This window comes from Hippopotamus amphibius, chromosome 13 (genome assembly GCF_030028045.1).
Source record: "Hippopotamus amphibius kiboko isolate mHipAmp2 chromosome 13, mHipAmp2.hap2, whole genome shotgun sequence".
Lineage (NCBI taxonomy): Eukaryota > Metazoa > Chordata > Mammalia > Artiodactyla > Hippopotamidae > Hippopotamus > Hippopotamus amphibius.
The window spans coordinates 102,723,224-102,742,579 of record NC_080198.1 but is presented as its reverse complement, the minus strand read 5'-3'; the positions used below and the strand labels follow the sequence as shown (position 1 = coordinate 102,742,579).

Below are 19,356 nucleotides of genomic sequence, written 5' to 3'. Positions count from 1 at the left end.
CGAGGAGGGAGGGGTCACTAGTTGCTGCGGGGGGCGGGGGCCTCTGGGCTGGACTGGCTGCCTGGCCTCGCACTCTCCAAGGCTTTCCAGCACAGGTCTCTGGCTTGGACAAGATGTGTCCTGGGCACAGCCAGAGTGAGGGTGGCCTGGTGTGCTCAGCTGCACAGGGGCCTGACACTGGCATGGCAGAACCTCAGGGTCACTGGTGGTCTTCACTGCCTTGGTCTGGGGTCTCCAAGGGCAGAGGATGCAGGTGGTGTGGTGTTTGTGGGAGGGGGCAATGGGAAAGAATCCAGGTCTGCCCGTCCCCCGTCCCCAGCTCATGGGGTTCAGGGGCCCTGGGGTGTCACGTCCAGGTACTGGTTCCAAGACCTCCCCCTCCTCACCCTGCGACCCTTGGTGTCTGCCTACCCAGTCAGCTGGGGAGGGGGAAGTTTCTAGGTGGGTCCCCCGCCCTAGCGCCAGGAGCCCCCTGTAAAGGAAGCCCTCACCACCTGGCCCCCCTGATTCAATGGTCGGCACCTCTTCCTCCTTCCAGGCTTGGCATCCCCCTTGGGCCCCACCACTGCCCCCTGCACACTGCTACCACTGCTTCAACTTTGGGCTAGTTGGGGTGCTGAGAACCCAGTGGTATGATCTGGGCCCATCTACTCCAGAGTTCACAGCCTGAGAGGGAAGACAAGAGCAGGGCACCCATGCAGCTGTGGTGGGGAGGAAGTCTGGGAAAGCTTCCTGGAGGAGGCGGCAGCGCCCAGGCCAAGTGGGGAGACTAGGATGGATTCAGGGACAGGGGGCTATGCAGATGCATCCTCCCTGGAATCCACTGCCTCCCAGGGCTGGCTGTCCCTCCCCCAATTGCCCCTGATTTGCAACTTGGTGCCCCTCCCTTGAGGGACTGATCATCCTCTGGACCGGTGTGCACCTTCACTCTGGCTTCCCAGAAACTCCCCTTAGGGCTGTGTCCAACTCACCTTCCAAGTGAGGGGGTTTCTGGGGCGGGAGAGGCTGCCAGGGCCTTGCTTCTGGACAACGGGTGTCGCCCAATACCTGACCGCCCTCGGGAAAGCGCCCCCAGCCCCAAGCCCCTCCAGCCTGCCAGAGGCCCCGTGTTTGTGCCCAGCGCTCGGGGGACACGCGGCGATAGTGCCGGGGACGGCACGGAGGCCAGCGAGGGCCAGAGCCTGGAGGGCGCGCGCGCGGCCGCTGCGGGAGCGGGGAGCGGGGAGCGGGGTGGCGGGGAGGCGGGTCCGGGCCCGGGCGGGCGCAGCGCGGGCGGGGGGCGCCCTCTAGCGGCGACTGGGCTCCGGCGCCCTCGGCCCTGCACGCGGCTGGACTCCGGGCTCGCGCTCCTGACACCCAGGGGCCCGGCTACGGGCGGGGGCGCGGCTTTCTGGGACCCCGGACGGGGACCCGGGGCGGAGCCCTGGCCAGAGACGGACGGGACAGGCGGGCAGGTTGCGGGGCCGGACAGGGGAGCAGCTCAGCCCTCCGCCCCGGAACCTCCCCGCCCCTCGCCCGCCTGGCCCGCCCCCACCCGCGGCCCCGCCCCTCCGCCACCGGTGCCCGCCCCTCGCCCGCCCGGCCCCGCCCCGCCCCTGCTGCCCCGCCCCTCGCGCTCCCGGCCCCGCCCCCCCCGGCGCGGCCTGCCCTGCGCGAGTCCTCTCTGAGCCCCAGAGCCCGCCGGGGTCCGGCCCAGGCCGCAGTGGGGCTTCGGGAGCAAGGCGCCGACACCCCGCCCGCCCTCGGAGGGTACGGAGCCCCCATCCTGGGGCCTCTAGGTCCGCCTCGCCCTCTGCCTTCCCTCGCGGGCCTGCGGCGACTCACCTGGGGTGTGTGTCCGCGCCTCCGTCCCGGCCCCCTGGCCGCCCCCACCCTGAGGGGGCCGCCCGCCCACCTCGCCAGCCTGGGCGCCGACCTCGCGGTGTCCGCCTCCCCAGGCGGGTGCGTGCATACACAGCTGTCCACGGCTCGGCCCGCGGGCTCGCCGGAGCGCATCATCGCATCACCGCAGGTGAGAACATGTGCCCCATCCCCCCCGGAATGGAGCGTCCCAGTCGCCTCCCCAGGGCCTGGTCTGGAATAAGCCTGTTCTTCCCCCCTCCTCCCGCATGTGGTTTTTGGAGGGGGACAGCCATGGACATGCTGGTGGCTCCTGTGGGGTCACCAGACTTCGCTGGCTGGGCGTCTGGGACAGTGCCTGGGGCACACGGCCAGTGGCCCGCACACCCTGCTCCCGGCCTGTCTTGTCAGCTCCCTGTCCCCATGACTCCAGGGCGGCCATCTGGGGGGCTGCACCGCAGGACAGGTGGGTTCCAGCGTCTGGTCCGTCAGCTGGAATTCTCCCCGAAGAGCTTCCTGGGATGGGCTCTGTTTCCTTCCAAGAAGGCAGGGTGGTCCCCAGTTCTTTCCTGTCTGTCCCCTCTTCTCACTAGAAGAACCTCCATCAGCAAGGGAAGACTTTCCTGAGTATCACCTGGGTGTGTGGATTTTTGTTTACGATCGATTTTGTCTTCACTGTTTTTGATACTCCTGTCCTCGCTTTGGCCAGAAGTGTCCCTTGAGGTTGGCTGCGGTGTCCCTGGATACAGCCCCATCCCCGTGAGCAGGCCCCGCCCCTGCCCTGGCTCAGCCTGGCCAGAGCCCTGGTGCCCCTTGACATGGCCTTCTGAGAAGCGGAAGTGAGACGCCTGCAGGCACACACGGCCCTGCCCCTGGCCATCTTCTCCCCGGGCCTGACCTGAGGAGGGTCCCAGCAGAGTGGACACATTCAGTCCACAGCATGAGGGGACTGGGTGCCTGCTGGGGGTAAGGTGAACCTGGACGGGAGCCACTGAGGCCCAGCAGCCCCCTGCCCACGCCCGCACCCCAGGAACTCTCTCTTCCACATGCAAGCCCGCAGAACCCGTGGGGACAGAGACCGTGGCCAAGGCCAGGCTCTGGGAGAGACAGGGTGCAGGTGAGGGTGTCCCTGGGCAGGGTGTCAGGGTTCAGCAAGGGTGGAAAGTGTCTACCACTGCTGAGGCGGGCTGGACATCCCAGCTCACGGTGGGCAGTCTGTCCACGTCGGGAGGGTGGAGAGAGAGGACACTGTGCCTGTCCTACTGCTCGGACCCTCTGCCTGGTGGTCCTCCCAGCTGGGCCTCAGCTCTCTGCCCAGGGTAGGGTGCCCCCAACTGGGGCCCAGAGATGTGGGTCAAGGAGGGAGCGGGCGAGGTGGGGTGTGTGGGCTGGCTCCCTCTCCACATGCCCTGTCGGCTCTCTGGGCCCTGCCCAGGTGTCAGGGAGCCCGTAGCGCCCCGGGACCCCCTCAGACAGTGGAGGGCACGGCCCTTGGGCAGGATCCCAGGGTCTCTCACAGCAGAATTTCACCCTCCTGTGTGATCCCTCGGCCAGGGTCCCCACCTTACCACCAGCGACCAGCCTCTGGGCCCGCTGAGGGCTGAGGGGAGAGGAGAGGCTGGTCAGGCAGTGGCTGCCTCACCAGCCTGGACAAACAGACCATCCCATGCAGCCAGGTCATCAAGACAGCGCTTTATTCAACCTTCTCCTGACATCGAATCGAGTGTCTAGTCCCCGGCACAGTCTGAGGGGACGGGCGGAGCGCAGTCACAGAACGGGGGACACCGGAGGCCAGGGCTGGAGTGCTGGAGGCCCCCTCGGCACCCCCTTCTGCCGTGAGGCCAGAACCTGATGCTCAGACAACTCGGCCATGTCCCACCCCGACTCACGTGGTTCAGAAATCTTGCTCTGAGCTGTTACAGGAACGTGAATTTGATATTTTAATAAAAACACTATGTCTAAAAAAGATGTTTACACACAGCGCGAGGAGGCGGCCCTCAGGCGAAGCCGACCCTGGGCCCCTGGAGGACGTGGGGACAGCGCGGCTGCGGCCCCGGCCCGCTGCCTGGAGGCGACCCTTCACAAGTTACGAGGCGCCCTTCATTTCTAAAGTCTGGATTTTGATATTCCAAAGTGACTGTGGCAGCCGTGTGCCAATTTCCTAAATCCCTAATAAAAAGTGGGTGCTCAGGTGGAGTGAGGGAGGAGGAATTCCCACGGCGTCAGAGCTCCTGAGGACAAGGGCGCTCCTGAGAAAGCTCGGGAAGGCCGGGCGCTCCGTGGACACAGAGCCGCCCCGACGCCCCGTCACACACGCCTCTCGCTCCCGGGACCACGTTCCATCCGCCTGCGCCGGGCGCGCCTCTCAGCTGCAATAAATAAAGTTCAGGGCCGTAAAAACAAGCGAGGCGGAGGGGAAGCCGGCAGCAGACTGTGGCCCAGGGTACAGACGCCGGGGAAGGGCCCCGCCGCGCCATGGGGAGGGGGCCTGCCTGCTGCAGCGGGGGACACAGGCCGGGGCGCCGGGCGAAGGCAGCGAGGTGAGGACGGAGCCGCCGGAAAGACGGCCCCGTCGCGGGCACGGGGGCGACCGCAGCTCACGCGGAAAACCCGGCTGCGGAGACCGCGCGAGGTGCGTCGTAGACGGCACCCGCCGTGGACAGCGTGCCCCTTACACAGCCGGAACACAGACCCCTTAGAGCCCACTGTCCCTTTACAGAGGTTTACACGTGAGGACACAGACTCTCATTCCTATCTTGTCAAGTTTCTTCTTTCGCGGCTGAGGGACGTTTCAGGTCACGTGGAAGCTCCCTCCTCGTCCCCCGCCCGCCCCTTCCTATGCTTGGTGTCCCCCAAAGCACCTTCTTGCCGAATGAGCCGCCGTCGCGGGACGAGCCGGGCTCGAGGAGCTGGGGCCGCAGGCTGCCCGCCCCCCCAGGCCGCCGGGTGTGGGCGCAGCTGGTGCCTCGCCCAGAAACATGCAGGCCCCTCGGGTGCCCCCCGGCCTCCGGGGTGAAGGGTGGGCGCGGTGGGCATGCGGAGGCCCTGAGCTGTCACCCGACGAGCAGCGGAACCCGCCCTGAACACCCACGGGGCGGTGAGGCGCGGACAGCCCAAACGAGGGCACTTTCTAAAAGTGCAGCGCACGACTGCTCGGGAGACGCTTTCCAGGGCTTCCTTATACCTGTCCCGGCACAAGCCACGTGCCGTCTACTCAGCTGCGCAGGCTGTTGAGGAGGACGTTCTGTACCAGTTAATTGGTTGAAGGATTAGGCGAGAATCAAAGGTAACTCGAGAGAGCTCGGCTACAGTCGTTAAGAGGGAACTCGGAGACCTGACATTCCGTCCAAGAACAAGGTTCTCCAGAGGCCACGGAGACGCCGGAGATGACGGCCGTGTCTGCTCACTCGTTACACGTGGGACCTTGGAAACATGCACGAGTCGCTACTGTTTACACGGATACTTGGGAATCCAAGTCCACGACTCACGAAGCACCTTCTCCAGGCCAAGGAGGCTGTGTCTGCGCGACTCCAATCCTCAAGCCTGGGGCTCCATGGCCATGGGGCGTGCACGCAGCCAGCCCTCTCCTCCCGTGGCAGACACCACCAGGTGACACGCAGGGAAGCCCAAGGCGCCTCGGGACCCAAGGGGGCTGTGCAGGGCCGCAACCCCTGGCCGCCGGCAGGCCGTCCACTTGCCCGCCACAGCTGGGACCACGGTAGCGCTGGGCCGCTGTAGGAATCCAGAGAAGACTCCCTGGAGGGTTCAGGGATTCCAGACTGAATCTTCGTGGAATGATGAAAATTAAAAATTACTTGATTATGAAGTTTGATTTATTCCAGACAAAATATTAGATCTGTCACTAAGAATCACTTCAAAGCAATCATTATCACATCAGGACCGCCGCGGCAGGATGGAGGAGACGTGTGGAGGGCCACCAAGGCGCCTGAGAGTCGGGAGGGCCCTAGTTCTTCACTTCCGCGGCCTCTTTCTCGGCCTTCTCCTTGGCTTTCTCCTTCTCCTCCACCTTCTCCTCCTTCTCCAGCATGGCCACAATCTCAGCCACCTGGCTGGTGGAGATGTGAATGTCTTCTTTGTCCACCAGCTCGATCACCTGCACACACGGGAAGAGACAAGAAACTCAGAGGCGGCTCTGGCCCTTCATAGCCTGAACCCCCCCTCAGAACACGGACAGCAGACGGGACACAGCCACCAGGGTGGGGTGGCCTTTGTCCTCTGGGGGCCCTGGGGGCCTCCATCTGCCTTGGTCTTCTGAGGACCAGACCCCCACCCACCCCCACACAGAGCCAAGAGGCTCCAAAGCCCGAGGCCAGGTTATGAGCCACCAGGGAGAGAGGCTTAGAGAGCAGGAAGCCCACGGTCACTGGATCCAGGCGAGGGCGCCAGCTGTGTGTCCCATGGGGCCCAGGGCCGCAGGGAGGTGGGCCAGACCCTGCTCGGGCTTGCTCCCAAATGAAGTGAAGTCAGCTGACATCCGGCCAAAAGTCCTTGATGGGCTGGAGACCCTGGGAGCCTCGAGAGCCTCCCGCAAAGGCGCCCTCTCCACAGACACAGCCCAGTCCACGAGCTTCCTTTTGAAGGTGGAGCCCCGTGCAGGTGTCCTGGGCTGCCCGAGATCTCAGCACCAGGCACCCTCTCAGTCCTCAGGCGGCCCCCACGCCCCAGCTGCCCCAACACCGCGCTTCCCAGACCCAGCCAGGGCTCTGCTAGGCTGAGAGGCCAGGCATCCAGGCCCACGCAGGCAGCCTGCGCCAGAGGGACAGCCTCATTGCCCTTTCTCCACCTGTGTTTACAGCGAAGGCGAGAGCAGGCCCAGGGGCCTCTCGGGTGGACACACAGGTGGAAAAGGCTACAGGCGAGACCCCTCCGACCCACCTTGACGAGATCGTTGATGTTGACCTTGCCATCCTTATTTTCGTCCAGTGCCGAGGCCAGGCTGACAAGCTTGCTTTCGGGAATGTGCTTGATCTGCTTCATGGCGCTAATGAGCTCGCTGACGCTGATGACGGTCTCCCTGGGGGGACACAGCCTGCATGTGGCACGGCTGGTGGCACCCACAGCCTCACCGCCCCTTGGGTCAGCCCCGACCCAGACAGCCCCGCCCTGCAGGGCTCCCTCGCCCGTCCTCTGGGGACACCCGGCCAATGTGGACACAGACACAGAAACCACCCCTCAGTCCGGGGTCATCTGCGTACACAGCCACGCGTGAGCCCGGCTCCTCCCGAGGGGATGAGGACAGAGGCCTGCCGCGACAGGGTGGGTCCTCAGGCCTGTCTGCGCCCTGTCTGGTCAGGGTGGGAGGGGCCGAGTATGGCCATCCTGCCCTCTCTGACCAGGGAGGGCAGCTGGGCCCACAGAGCACAGCAGGTCAACCCAAGAGGGGACACTGGCCTCCTCCAGGGGGAAGAGCTGCCAGCCTGCCTGCCCCCTGGAGACGTGGGCGCTCCCAGCACGGTGCCTGGCCTACAGGAGCGCTGCGTGTCAGCTGCTACCACCTGGGGCGGTGTGTAGGGGGGGAGCTCACTCGCCTGGCAGCCACTCACGTGAGGCTGGCCACTGTCCCAGGCATCTGGGACACACCAGTGCAGAGCCGGCCTTGCCTGGGGGTCATTATTGAGTGCCTGTGTGTAGGGGGTTCAGGAAAAGGGAGGAGGCTGGAGGGAGGGGAGAAGGGGCAGGGAGAGGCCAGGGGTTCCCAGGGAGCCGAGATCCAACAGACACTCTGGAAGGCCTGGTGACGGCAGCCTGGAGAGGTGTGGGTGGGGTGGAGGCAGGGAGAGCAGGCAGCCACAGCTGAGGTCCTGCAGACACGGGCCAAGGGTGCTGGTGTGTCCGCGCACATCCAGGGAAGGCCTGACTCAGGGCCAGTGCTGTGGACAGCCTGGGTTCTGGCTGCAGCTGCCAGGTCTGAGGGAAGGGCGGCTGGTCACCAAGGTGGAGACGCGCTCTGGAGTCAGAAAGGCCCCAGGCCCCCGCTGGCTGCAGCGCACACGCACCCCGCGGGCGAGCCCTCGGCGGCCGGGCCCAGCCTGCCGGCCTCCTGGTCGGCCTCCAGCTGCGCGAGCAGGCTGTCCATCTGCCCGATCATGTGCTGCACCCGCCGGGTCAGCCTCTTGCTGGCTTTGGACTCCTCCACGTGTATTTCTTCGCCGGTCTTTGAGAGTTCCTTCTTGATCTCCTGTAAGTCCTAATAGAAGTACTTAGTTGTAAACAGGCTGCCTTAAAAAGAGAAAGAAACCTTACGTTCACCTTGTAGAATTAACTGGATTAATCCAGACACAAGATGAAGGTGGAAAGGTCCCGGCTGTGGGCAGAGCAGGCCCACTGACTCCAGCCGCAAAGCCGCAGGCCTCCTGTCTATCATGCAAACTTGTTCTCATCTTTGCAAGTTCAAGTCAAAGACTGTTTTCCTAGCAAAGCAAACGGACTCTGTTCTGAGCCCTGACTTTCTCCCTAGTAGATGAAGGAATCGAGGACTGGAGAGTGGCTTCTTAGATTCCAGCCTGCGGCCTTCCCTGTGAGCAAGCGTTACAGGTTAATGGAGGTGAGGTGGGGACGAGAGGACCCACACAGCAAGAGGGCTGCCATGAGAAAGCTCAGAAAATGGCAGATTATTTTTACCAATCTCAAAAATAATAAATAAGTAAATAAAATGAACTAGTGTGTAAGAAAGAAGTCTCTTTTGGGGAATCATGAACAAAAGTAAGATTTCAAATACCAAGTGACCAGACTATTCACCGGACACCTTCAGGCATAGCACTGAGAAACTAAGAAGATACACGCTCGTCACCTGCGAGGGCGCATGGCCAGCACTGCAGGGGGAGCGGCCAGTGCGATGACTGGAAAAGCTAGCGAATGAGATTCACTTAAACTCAGCTCTCTCTCCAAAGACCACTTGGCCAACTTATCGCTTATCTGAAGGAGGCCCTGCCCGGCCTGGGCTTCCTGTCTGCAGTCTCAGCTCCGTCCCCGCCGCACCTCACTGTAGTCCTGGACGTCCTCCTTCAGCAGCTCCAGCTCCTCCTTCTCCTTCATCAGGGACTTCTTCTGCTCCTTCAGTTTCGAGCAGGCGTCACTGAGTATGTCAATTTCCTCCTGAGTTATTTCCTCTTCCTGGAAAGGAAACACACAAGCAAACCAAAACACCTACATGAAGGGGAACAACTGGCTTTTCCCTGAAGGCTTGGCCACTCTTCTGCCCGTGTCCTGTGTCCACGCTGCATGTGGCAGAGCGTCGGGCTCTGTGCGAAGCAGGCACGTGCAGTCGTCGCCTTTACTCTCCGAGGTGCTTCCTGCACCCGAGTGCACCTGTGTAGCACGTCTGGCAGACGTGCACACCCAGGGAGCCACCACCCGTCACCCCAAAGCTCTCCTTGTGCCCACCCCCCCACCCCCACCGGCCTGCCTTCTGTCACGACAGACCCTCATTGTCTGGGATTCTGACAAGCGGTGTCACACAGCTCGAGCTCTGTCGCTCGGAGAGTCACGCACGTGACGGCGTGTTCCTTCTGACTGCGGCACGCCATTCCACCCACCGATAACACCAGGCCTGCCTGTCCATCATCGTGGCCATTCTAGGTCCTCTGAGCATCCACATACGTTTTAGAATACGTTTGTCAAGGTCAACAAAAAAGCCTGCTGGGATTTTGATGGTCGTGAATCCACAGATCAGCTGGGGAGAATTAACATGTGACTAACACCAAGTCTTCACATTCACGAGTACAGTGGAGCTCTCCATTCACTTACTGCTTTAACTGTCCTCTGCAACATTTTATGGCGTCCGTACAGGTCTGCACATCTATTTCCAACTTTACCCTTAAGCAGTTCACTGGATGCTGCTGTACAATACGCTTCTTAAAACGTCAGCTCGACTGTTGTTCCACACTAGCACAAAGGCTTTCAGGCGACGGGCTTTCAGGCGCTCACGCTGTCTGTGGATAAAGAGTTTCCTTTCTGTGTGATTTGATTTGCTCCTTATTTAACCATCCTGGCTGGACCCTCAATGCTAAAAGCTGGAGAAAGCGCCGTCCCTGCCACCGTCAGCGGGCCTCTGACCACAGGTGCTTCTCCAACTGCCTCACATCGGGTTGAGAAGCTTCACTTCCACTGGTTTGCTGAGAAACTTTAATAGAGAACAGATGCTGGATTCTGTCCAGTGCTTTTTGTGCATCTACTGAGATGATCACAGCGGTTTTTCTCCTGAGGCTGTTCATGTGCTTGTTACACTGACTAATTTTTTTGCATTCCTGGGGCAAACCCCATGAGGTCGTGATGTATCATCCTTTCTCCAGGACAGCTGCATTTCACTGGCTAGAAGCTTGCTGAGAACCACACACCCGTGTTTGGGACAGACACTGGTCTGCAGCTGCCTCGCATCCATCGAGCTTGGCATCAGGGATGCTCATCTCAGAACATCACCATCTCTTCAACTTTCTGACGAGGGTTTGTGCAGCACGGGAAGGATTTATTCCTTACATGTCTGGACTCACCAGCAACTTCACCCCTGAAGCCATGTGGGTGTGGGGCTCTCCCTGTGGAGAGGTTTCAGCTACAAACTCGATTTCCTAGAGCTATTCAGGTTCTCTGTCCGAGCAGAGGGTCAATACCGATACCAGGCCCACACTGCAAACAGGAAACGGTGGTGCCCCCACTCTCTGTAGCATCTTTCCAACAAACCAAGGTTCTTTACTGTAAGTTTTTAAAGGTTTGTGCTCTTTGCTAAGAAATCTTTGGCAATCCTTAGTTCATAAGCTCTCCTGAGAGTTTAAATGTCCTCTCACATCTAGGTCTTTAATCCACTGAAAATGGAACGCATCTGTTTCCATGGAGAGCGCCAACCATCTAGCTCCTGCTGCTGACGGGTGATCTCTTCTCTCAGACCAATCGGTGGGCCTGACCAGGCCCCGTCTCTGTTCAGCTTCCTGGCCTCAGCCCCACACCGCCTTCCAAATGACCCTGGTACGTCCGTCCCTGACCCTTCCGAGGGTCACCCTTTGAGCCTAGGTCAGCCTGGGCTCCTGGAACCCTCTTCCTCCCAGCCTTGCATCAGTGACGTGTCAGGTCATGTCTCCTGGGCCATCACTGGGTGGAGCAGGGGCTCATGGGGCTTTTGTCCCAGAGGCCACGTCAGCCTCTGTCCACCACGGCCCCGCCCCCAGCTCGCTTCTGCAAGACCCCCAGTGTTGCTGCTCTATGCTCTCTCTTCTCACACGAACAGCCCCGTGCCCCTTTCAGGAGTCCTCCCTACCCACTGGCCTGGAAGAGGCTGGTGTCCTCCCAGCTCCTCCCTGAGGCCCTGCAGTGGGGCTTTCCCCGCCACCTCCGAGGACCCCACACTGCCCATCGGGGGCCGCATCCACCTGGCCCTCAGCACACCTGACAAAGGCCACCCCCCCACCCAGCGGTGGACAGGCTCGACTTCATGCACCCCCCAAGCCCAAGGCCTCGACCCCTCTGACCTCTGAATGCAGAGGTCCTGGCCCCCCACCCCGGGGGCCTCGCTGGGATCCCCAGATGTAAAGCTGCCATCCTGCTCTCTCTCCTGCTCCAGCTGCCACACCTTGCTGCCACCTGCCTGTGCAGTCAACACTCCCTCCACCCCACAGGCCTTCAGAAGCCGCTCCACCCGCTCGCGTCGCGTGCCAGGTCCACCTGGCGGTACCCAGACATCGGGCGCCTCATGAGAAACACGGGCTACAACCAGGACGGCGAGGCTGCAGAGGCGAGCACCCGGGGGGCGCACGGCGCGTCAGGCCCCTGCGCAGGGCAGCAGGGCAGGGGGCAGCAAGGCGGCCTTCCCCGCGGGGCCGCCTCGCCCTCCGGCCTCACTCGTCTCACCCGCGGCCGTCCACATCCCCCGGGGCAGCCAGGCTGCGGCCTTCCGGCCCCGCGTCCTCGGAGCCCCGGGCCTGCGGGCGGCGCGCTGGCCCTCCGGGCGGCCGCCGTTACCTTCAAGCCTTCCAGGACGGGCGCGCTGTCCTTCAGGGCCTCAGACGGCAGGGTCACCTCAGGCTCTTGCGGCTGCGGCCCGGCCACCGGCCTCCCCGGGGCACCTTCCGCCGCCACCTCGGGCTCCGCTTCCTTCTGAAACGCAAGGCCGTTGCTGGCTGAGCACCCGCGTCCGAGCGCGGCGTCCACACGGCCCTCAAGCCTCTGCGGGGGCGCAGGGCCGGAGGCCCCGACCGGCAGCGGGGTCGGCCTCGCGCGCTTGCGACGCAGGACCCCCCCGTGGGGCACCGCACGGGCCGGGGGCGTTCACGCAGCTCCCGCCTGCGCGCGTGTCCGCAGGGCGGCCGGAGGCCTCCAGGAAGCCGCTGTGGCCTCGGACCTCAGCTTCAGGGCCTCGGGGCCGGACGGGCCACCCGCGCGGACGGGCACCTGACCCGCGAGAGCGTCCGCCTCGCCCCCCGCCCCGCGCCTCCCCCCGCCGCTCACCGCCGCCTGCGCGCGCCGCTGCAGCTCCTTCTCCCGGTGCTCCTGCCGGATGGCCTCCTCCTCCTGCAGCGTGGCCTCCAGCTTCGCCTTGTTGTCCACCTGCTCGCCCTCCACCTCGGCCACCTTCACCTGGGCTTCCTTCGCCTTCAGGGAGGGGGCCCTGTGAGCGCGCCCCCGCCCGAGCGGCCCCCGCGGCGCCCCACCCGGGTCTCCGGGCATCGTGGCCTCCCCAGCTTGCTTCCCCCGGAGCAGGACCCCCGAGTGCTGGGACGCGTCCTGAGGACCCCGAGAGTCACCTTCCATGCGTACCGCAGGGCCCCCCACGCACGGCGGAGGACAGACAAGCAAGAGGGGAGGGGCGAGGGCGCCAGCAGAGGCCCGGGGCTGAGGAGGGGGGTCTCCCCCAGCGGCCAGAGGCGCCTGGCAACACGCACCACGATCTCCGGGAGGGTCTGCAGGGTGGACTTGAGCTGGTCGGCGGGCGAGAGCGTGTCGGGGAGGTACATCGCGCGGGACAGGATGAGCAGCGACGTGGGGATCTCCTGGTGCAGGTGCAGCTCCAGCCACTGCAAGGGATCGGAGGCCCAGACTCACCTGCCGGCCTCGTCCCCCCCGCGTCTCCTGTGAGCCGGGCCAGGGCTTTTGGCTCTGGAACGTTCCTCCCTTCTGGGTCGTGTGGGGGGGGATGCTGGTGGCAAGAACCACAACAGCCCCGGAATGGACAGGCCCGAGTCACCTGAGCGGCTCTCCCGAGAGACACCGCGAGCTCCGAAAGGCCTCCTCGCTGCTGCGTGAGTGGCTGCTGCCCACGTCAGTCCAGCGAGCAGGAGATGCCCCTGCCGCGAGGCCGCCGGGCTTGGAAAACACAGAGCGAGAGGATGGGTTCTGTTCCCAAAGTTCTTCACTTAAAAATGGCACAGAAACTCCAAAGGTGGCCCTGGTGAATTCACTTGACGTTTGAGGTTTGCACGACTACTGTGAGCCGGGCACTGTTTCAGGCTAAATTTTTAGTGACACAAAGACAATGTTCAAACTGACAAAAAAGACCACGACGATGCTGGGACACAAAGCAGACTCGGGACAAAAGGGGAGACGAGAAGGAACTCTCAGGACGGGGAGAAGGTGCTGAGCACAGGTGAAACGACGGGAGAGGAAGACATCTGAGCCCTCGGAGCCCAGCGCCCCCAACGCCTGGCATCTCTCGGGCGCAGCACCCGAGTACACTCCAGCCCGGCAGACCCGGGGCACCCCACGGAGGAGGGTCCGGGAGGGGACCCTGTTGAAGACGAGGTCAGTGAAGACAAGGACGACAACAAGGTGCTGCCCGTTAAGCACCGTGTGTGTCAGCGGGGACCGCGGGCGTCACACGCCCTCGTCCGCACTGGGACGTGAAGCGTTCGTGGTGTAGCGGTCAGCGTCTACACCGGGAAGACAACCCGGGGGACGCCCAGCTTTATGAGCGACTGACGTGAAGGCTGAGCTGCTGCGATGTCGCCTACCCAACATCTCATCTACTCGGACCCACGTGGCGTGGCCAGCCTGCGGCCCTGCAGAGCTGGCCCCTGGCTTCTGCCCGAGGGCCCCCGAGGGGCCAGAGAAGGCAGACCCACTCAGAGCTGGGCTGTCGAGAGCAGGGGCTTCAGAGGTCGGGCTGGCCTGGGTCCTACGTCCCCAAATGCCCTGACCTCAGTTGAGAGACACACTGGAATGTCACAGGAAGCCAGCCACGTCCTCGTGTGTCCACAGGAGGCCGGGTGGACGGGACAGTAAGGCCGCCGGCAGCACGCAGGCGCCGGTGGGGGAGACCAGCGCACACCCAGGAGCGGAGGCCGGCCAGGTCCCCGGCCCGGGCGCAGCTGAGCCCCCGCGGCCTCCCGCCCCCGCCCCACGCACCTGCTTCAGCTGGTCCCGCAGACGGTCTTCCGTGACGCCCAGGGCCCGCATGCCTCGCGCCCGACACGCCGCCTGCAGCTCCTTGACGTTGAGGCTGTCCACCCCTTCCTCGGCGATGAGCTGCCGAAGGGAGCGGGACAGTTACCGCCTGAAGGGCCACGGCAGCTCTGTGCCGTCGGCGCTCACACACCTGGGAGCTGAGTGTCTGATGAGACGCCACCTTCCCGCTACGCTCTGCCAAACACAAGATAACCCCCGACCGCCTAGGCCCCCGTTCCGGTTTGCAGTGACTGGACCGTCTGACAGAGGGCAGGGACCTCGGGGGCGACGGCCAGGATGCCCCTGTGATTCGAAGACGCCCCCAGCCCCCCACCCCGGCCCAGGCCCCGCTTTCTGCCCAGGGAGCAATCCCGGTGCCCGAACCCCACGCTTCTCCCGTCCCTGCACCACCATGCCCCGTGTCCGCCGAGTGCCCAGGATGGAAGAGGAAAGAGGGGACCGGGGTGACCCTGACGCTCTGAAGACGTCTCCTGAGCTGCCTCCTCCTCAGCCTGAGGCCACAGGGACCCAAGCGGGAAAGCACACGGGAGCCCCCGAGCCACAGGACATGGCGCGTGGCATTCTGAGGAGACCGGGCAGGGACGAGGGGAGAGGAGAGAAGGGACAGAGGGCGACAGTGCCGCCTGCTCCCCCCCACGTAAGCCCCCCCGTGACCCCGCGAGGAGGACACAACTGCTACCCACGTCAGTTCTGGGACAACTGTAGACGGACGTGCCGCGGTACCGTTCCTCCCTGTGGTGACGCCTTACAACGTACATACCAAACCACTGCCAGGATGCAACGCCTGGCCAGCCCAGGCAGAAAACACCCCTGTCCCCTCAAGGACCTCACAATGGCCTTCACAGACACACCCCCCCCCCCCCAACCCCTGGGAACCACTAATCTGCTCTTCGTTTCTGTAATCCTGTCATTTGAAGCACATCACAGGAACGGACCACATGACTCCTTGGAGACCCAGCAGCTGTGTAGTAAGAATCCGCCCCTTTCATTCACGAGTGCTCCGCACGGTACAAACGTGCTGCTACACCGTTTGCCCAGCGAAGGACGCCTGGGTTGTTTCCAGCTCGTGGTTATTAGGCAAACACTGTTTTTTGTTTGTTTCCTTTTCCCCATCTTCCTGTGGGGCACGTGGGTCCCATCCGCTCTGCTCTCCTGCGCTTCTGAGTGTATCGCAGGGTCCGTTTTCGGGGCTTGCTCCTGTATCACACGATGCGCCTGTCTCATCACGGAGCGAACTGTAGTGGCCCACCCCCACCTGGCGAGCTCATCCCAAGGTCTCCTACTGACCTAGAGCCACGTGGCACGTGCCCCATTTCTGCTTCCACCATCACACGTCACTCAGAAGACACATGCGCAGAAGCAAAGCCTGCTGCTTATCACGGTCTTTCCTCCTGATGCCCCGAGGCTCTCCAGGGCAGCCCTGCTGCTGTCAGACTGTCTTCGTCTTCCTTCATCAGAGAATGTCTTGATTTCCCCCCCTTTCTGTTGTTGTTTTTTTTTAATTTTTATTTTTGCTGTATATAGCACTGAGTGGACAGTTCTTTCTTTAAAACTATTTTTGGCTGCATTGGGTCTTTGTTGCTGCACGTGGACTTTCTCTAGTTGTGGTGAGTGGGGGCTACTCTTCATTGCAGTGCACCGGTTTCTCACTGCAGTGGCTTCTCTTGTTGTGGCGTGGGGGCTTCAGCAGTTGTGGCTTGCAGGATTGGTTGCTTCACAGCATATGGGATCTTCCCGGACCAGGGATGGAACCCACGTCCCCTACACTGGTGGGCAGATTCATAACCACTGCGCCACCCGGGAAGCCCGACAATTCTTTTTCTTCAGCACACAAAAAATACTTTCCGGTTCCTTCTGGCCGCCATGGTTTCTAATGAGAAACGCATGTTATTCGAACTGTTCTACCTGCAGGTAAGAGGCCTTTCTCTTTCACTGCTTTCAAAATTCTTTCTTTGTCCTTCACATTTGCTCGTGTGACTGTGTGTCTTGTGTGACTCTGTGCTTATCCTGTCTGAGGTGCACTCGGTCTCTTAAATCTGTAGATTTATGTCTTTTACTGAATCTGAGAAGTGGCCAATGGTCAAGATGGTCCATTTTCTCTGTACTCTCCGCGCTGGCGTCCACTGCTGCCTTTTTTCACTCACTCTGGCGTCCTCCAGGTTTTCAGCATGAGGAGTGCTTTTCGGCTGGAGCTGGGTTGGGGGTGCTGTGTGCTCAGATTCCGGGGCACACGTCAGTCTTCCAGCCTAGCGGGCTCCCCGACAGCACTCGGGCGCAGGTGTGACACCAGTGTTACAGGCGTGTAGTTGACAACCTGCATCTACAGATCCAAACGAGTGGCCAAGGTTGTCTGTACGTCCCCTGCAGCCTGGCTTCCCCGGGCCTGCAAAAATCGTATTTCAGATCCTCCAGCCACAAACCCTGACCTCTTTCACTTCCTGCCCAATCAAAAATGTCTCCAGCTGACCACTCCCGCGGCACCAGTGATAAAGGCCAAGTCCCAGTTCCTCCTTCCCCTCACTTCCTGGTCTTGTTCCTGGGGAACTGTGAGCACAAGTTCCTTCCAGTGGCCCTGAGCTCTCCGCGACATCACTCAATCATACCCATAAATTACATCCCGGGTATCTTTCGGAACAGGTGGGATGTGGGAGGCTGCTTCTGACTCTGCCGGGATGGTGGGTGGGCTCTGGGCTCCCCGCTAGGCTCCGCAGGCCTCCCGGGCTGGGAGGGGCAGGAGAACCTCATTACTGGCCCCTCCTGACAACATTCCAGCTGGGAAGTCTGGGGACTGTGGGGTGGGGGGTGGGGTGATGGTGGAGGTCAGGCCCCCTGCTGGTCTCTACTGACACCGCAGGGGGAGGGGGCCGGGGATGCATGAGCCAGCAGCTTGCAGCCTTCCCTGAGAGCATCCCAGCTGTTACAGCCCGAGGAGCTTGGCGGTCCCGAGCCCCACCCGCCACTGTGTGTGTGTGTTGGTGGGGGTGGGGTGGGAGGTGGGGTGGTGGTTGGGATATCAGGACATAGTGTTTCCTGTGGTCTGGCTGGAGCACAGTGGTCCCTCTCTGAAGTCTGTCCTGCTTGGCGGCCCCTTTCCTTCAGCCAGAGGATGGGCTTTTAAAATCTGTCCTTGTCAGCGCTTCTGGCTTCTCTAGCCCCAAGGCTGGATCTACGAGGCACAAAGACCTCGTGTGCCACTCCTGGGGTCCCAGGGGCTTCTCCCCACTTTTCAGCGTCTTTTTTTTTTTTAAACGTTTATTTATTCTGTCTTTGGCTGCGTCAGGCTGCGCTGTGGCTTCTCTCTAGTTCTGGCGCTCCAGAGTGCGTAGGCTTTCTAGTTGTGGCCCGCATGCTCAGTAGTTGCGGCACGCAGACTTAGTTGCTCTGTGGCACATGTGATCTTAGTTCCCTGACCAGGGATCGAACCTGCGTCCAACTGTACTGGAAGGCAGATTCTTAACCACCGGACCACAAGGGAAGTCCTCCAGAGTCCTCTTAGGTATGTCTTCTACCTAATGTCCATCAGAAAGTATGCCCCCTCCCCCGTCTCAACAGCAGAGGCCTGGCCGCTGCCACACCTCACGGGCATCTGAAGCACTAAGGTTAGGGGGCCTGTTCACAGTCACAAAGTGAGTGAGAGGCCAGGACCCAACTCTGGCCACCTGCCTCCAGGCTGCCTCTCCCGAGCAGAGCGGAGACACAATTTCTCTTCATCCTCGCAAAATGCAGTGGTGATCTGCTTTCAGAGATCAAAATGGACAGTTTTACCTGAAAGCAGAAATCTCAGAGGATGGGTTTAAGAGTAATCAGACCAAGAAGAGGGGATACGTCAACCAAATGTACAAAAGGATGTAAAATACAGATAATGCAGTGATGAAAGCACCACAACCAGGGAACGGGATGAGCACAGACACAGAGGCGCCCAGGATGTTCCTGTAAGGCGGCTAAAATCCAAACAGGGACATCTCAGATGCTGCCAGAGAAAGACAGACGTCTTCAAAGGCACAACAGCAGGCCTGCTGGCTGAGACACACTCAACAGCATCTTTAAATGTAGAGAACAGAACTGCAGGCCTGGAGTCCTGCAGGCTGCAGCAATGCACTGCAGGAGGGAAGGTTAACAGAGACACATCCACACAAGCAGGAACTGAGGGGACTCCTCTAGCAGAGGAGACGGCCTGGGCAGAACTGCAGGAAGGAAGGAACGGGGTCAGGAGGGTGGATACGCGGTGCACACACATCAACTCAGGCGCCAAAATGCACATGACGCGACGGCCGGAGGGAGTGCAGCTGAGACACCGCGTGGCCCCAGCACACACTCCCATTAAACTCCAGTGTATCAAGGAAGCTGGCTGTAAACGCTAGAGAAACGGCTAAAATCGTAAAGAAGTAACAAGCTAATGGAGAGCGGACAGAATAGTAAATACTTGATGAATCCAAAAGAAGGCAAGCAAGGGGATGAAGTGCAGCATGACACAGGGAGGACACACAGGGCTCCAAGTACGGGACAGGGTCATCAGGGCAGCTCAGAGCACACAGGCGCAGGCAGAGACGAGGAGTCAGGACGCCTGCAAGTAACAAGGTGACAAGAGCCCAGAGCGAGCCGGCTCCGCTGCTGGAACGCCAGACACCACAGACCGGAAGGCAAGAAACAGCACTAGAGAGAACGGGGGGCGCTTCGTGACTTCCTGAGAAACGCCCACTTGGGGTGCACGCTGCAGGGGCAGCCAGGCGGCACAGCTCCAGAGCGATCTGGTCGTGCGCCAGGACTTGCTTTTGACGTCCTGCCCTTCTACTCAGGAGGCCCAATTCTAGGTCACTATTTTTATATGACCTATCAAAGATCTGAAGCAAAATCCACATGAAAAGGTATTTACTAGCGTGTTCTCTAGGGTAGCACACGATTAGCTAACGTAACAGTTAATAAATCATGACACACCTATATGATGAGACAGTGGGCTGTCGTTAAAATCCACCTTTTCGGGGGCCAAAGGGGAAGCCGGGACGAAGTGAGAGACTAGCACTGACATATACACACCACCAAGTGTAAGACAGGTAGCTAGTGGGAAGCTGCTGCATAGCACAGGGAGATCAACTCGATGATGGGTGATGG

General features: G+C 61.4%; 1 protein-coding gene across 2 annotated transcripts in view; it reads right to left on the bottom strand.

The window, feature by feature from the left end:
* Positions 1–3,520: 3,520 nt before the first annotated feature.
* The window catches only part of LETM1 (leucine zipper and EF-hand containing transmembrane protein 1), a 30,456-nt gene continuing 14,620 nt past the window's right edge, over positions 3,521–19,356 (bottom strand). The window contains exons 7-14 of one of the 2 annotated variants that reach the window (XM_057705538.1): positions 14,188–14,307; positions 12,729–12,860; positions 12,295–12,438; positions 11,809–11,943; positions 8,839–8,973; positions 7,857–8,047; positions 6,736–6,874; positions 3,521–5,953 (exon numbers count right to left, since the gene is read on the bottom strand). In XM_057705538.1, coding sequence (XP_057561521.1) covers positions 5,804–5,953; positions 6,736–6,874; positions 7,857–8,047; positions 8,839–8,973; positions 11,809–11,943; positions 12,295–12,438; positions 12,729–12,860; positions 14,188–14,307 — 1,146 coding nt within the window. In that variant the 3' untranslated portion in view covers positions 3,521–5,803. The remainder of the gene's footprint in view (positions 5,954–6,735; positions 6,875–7,856; positions 8,048–8,838; positions 8,974–11,808; positions 11,944–12,294; positions 12,439–12,728; positions 12,861–14,187; positions 14,308–19,356) is intronic. The other variant, XM_057705539.1, reaches the window with a different exon arrangement.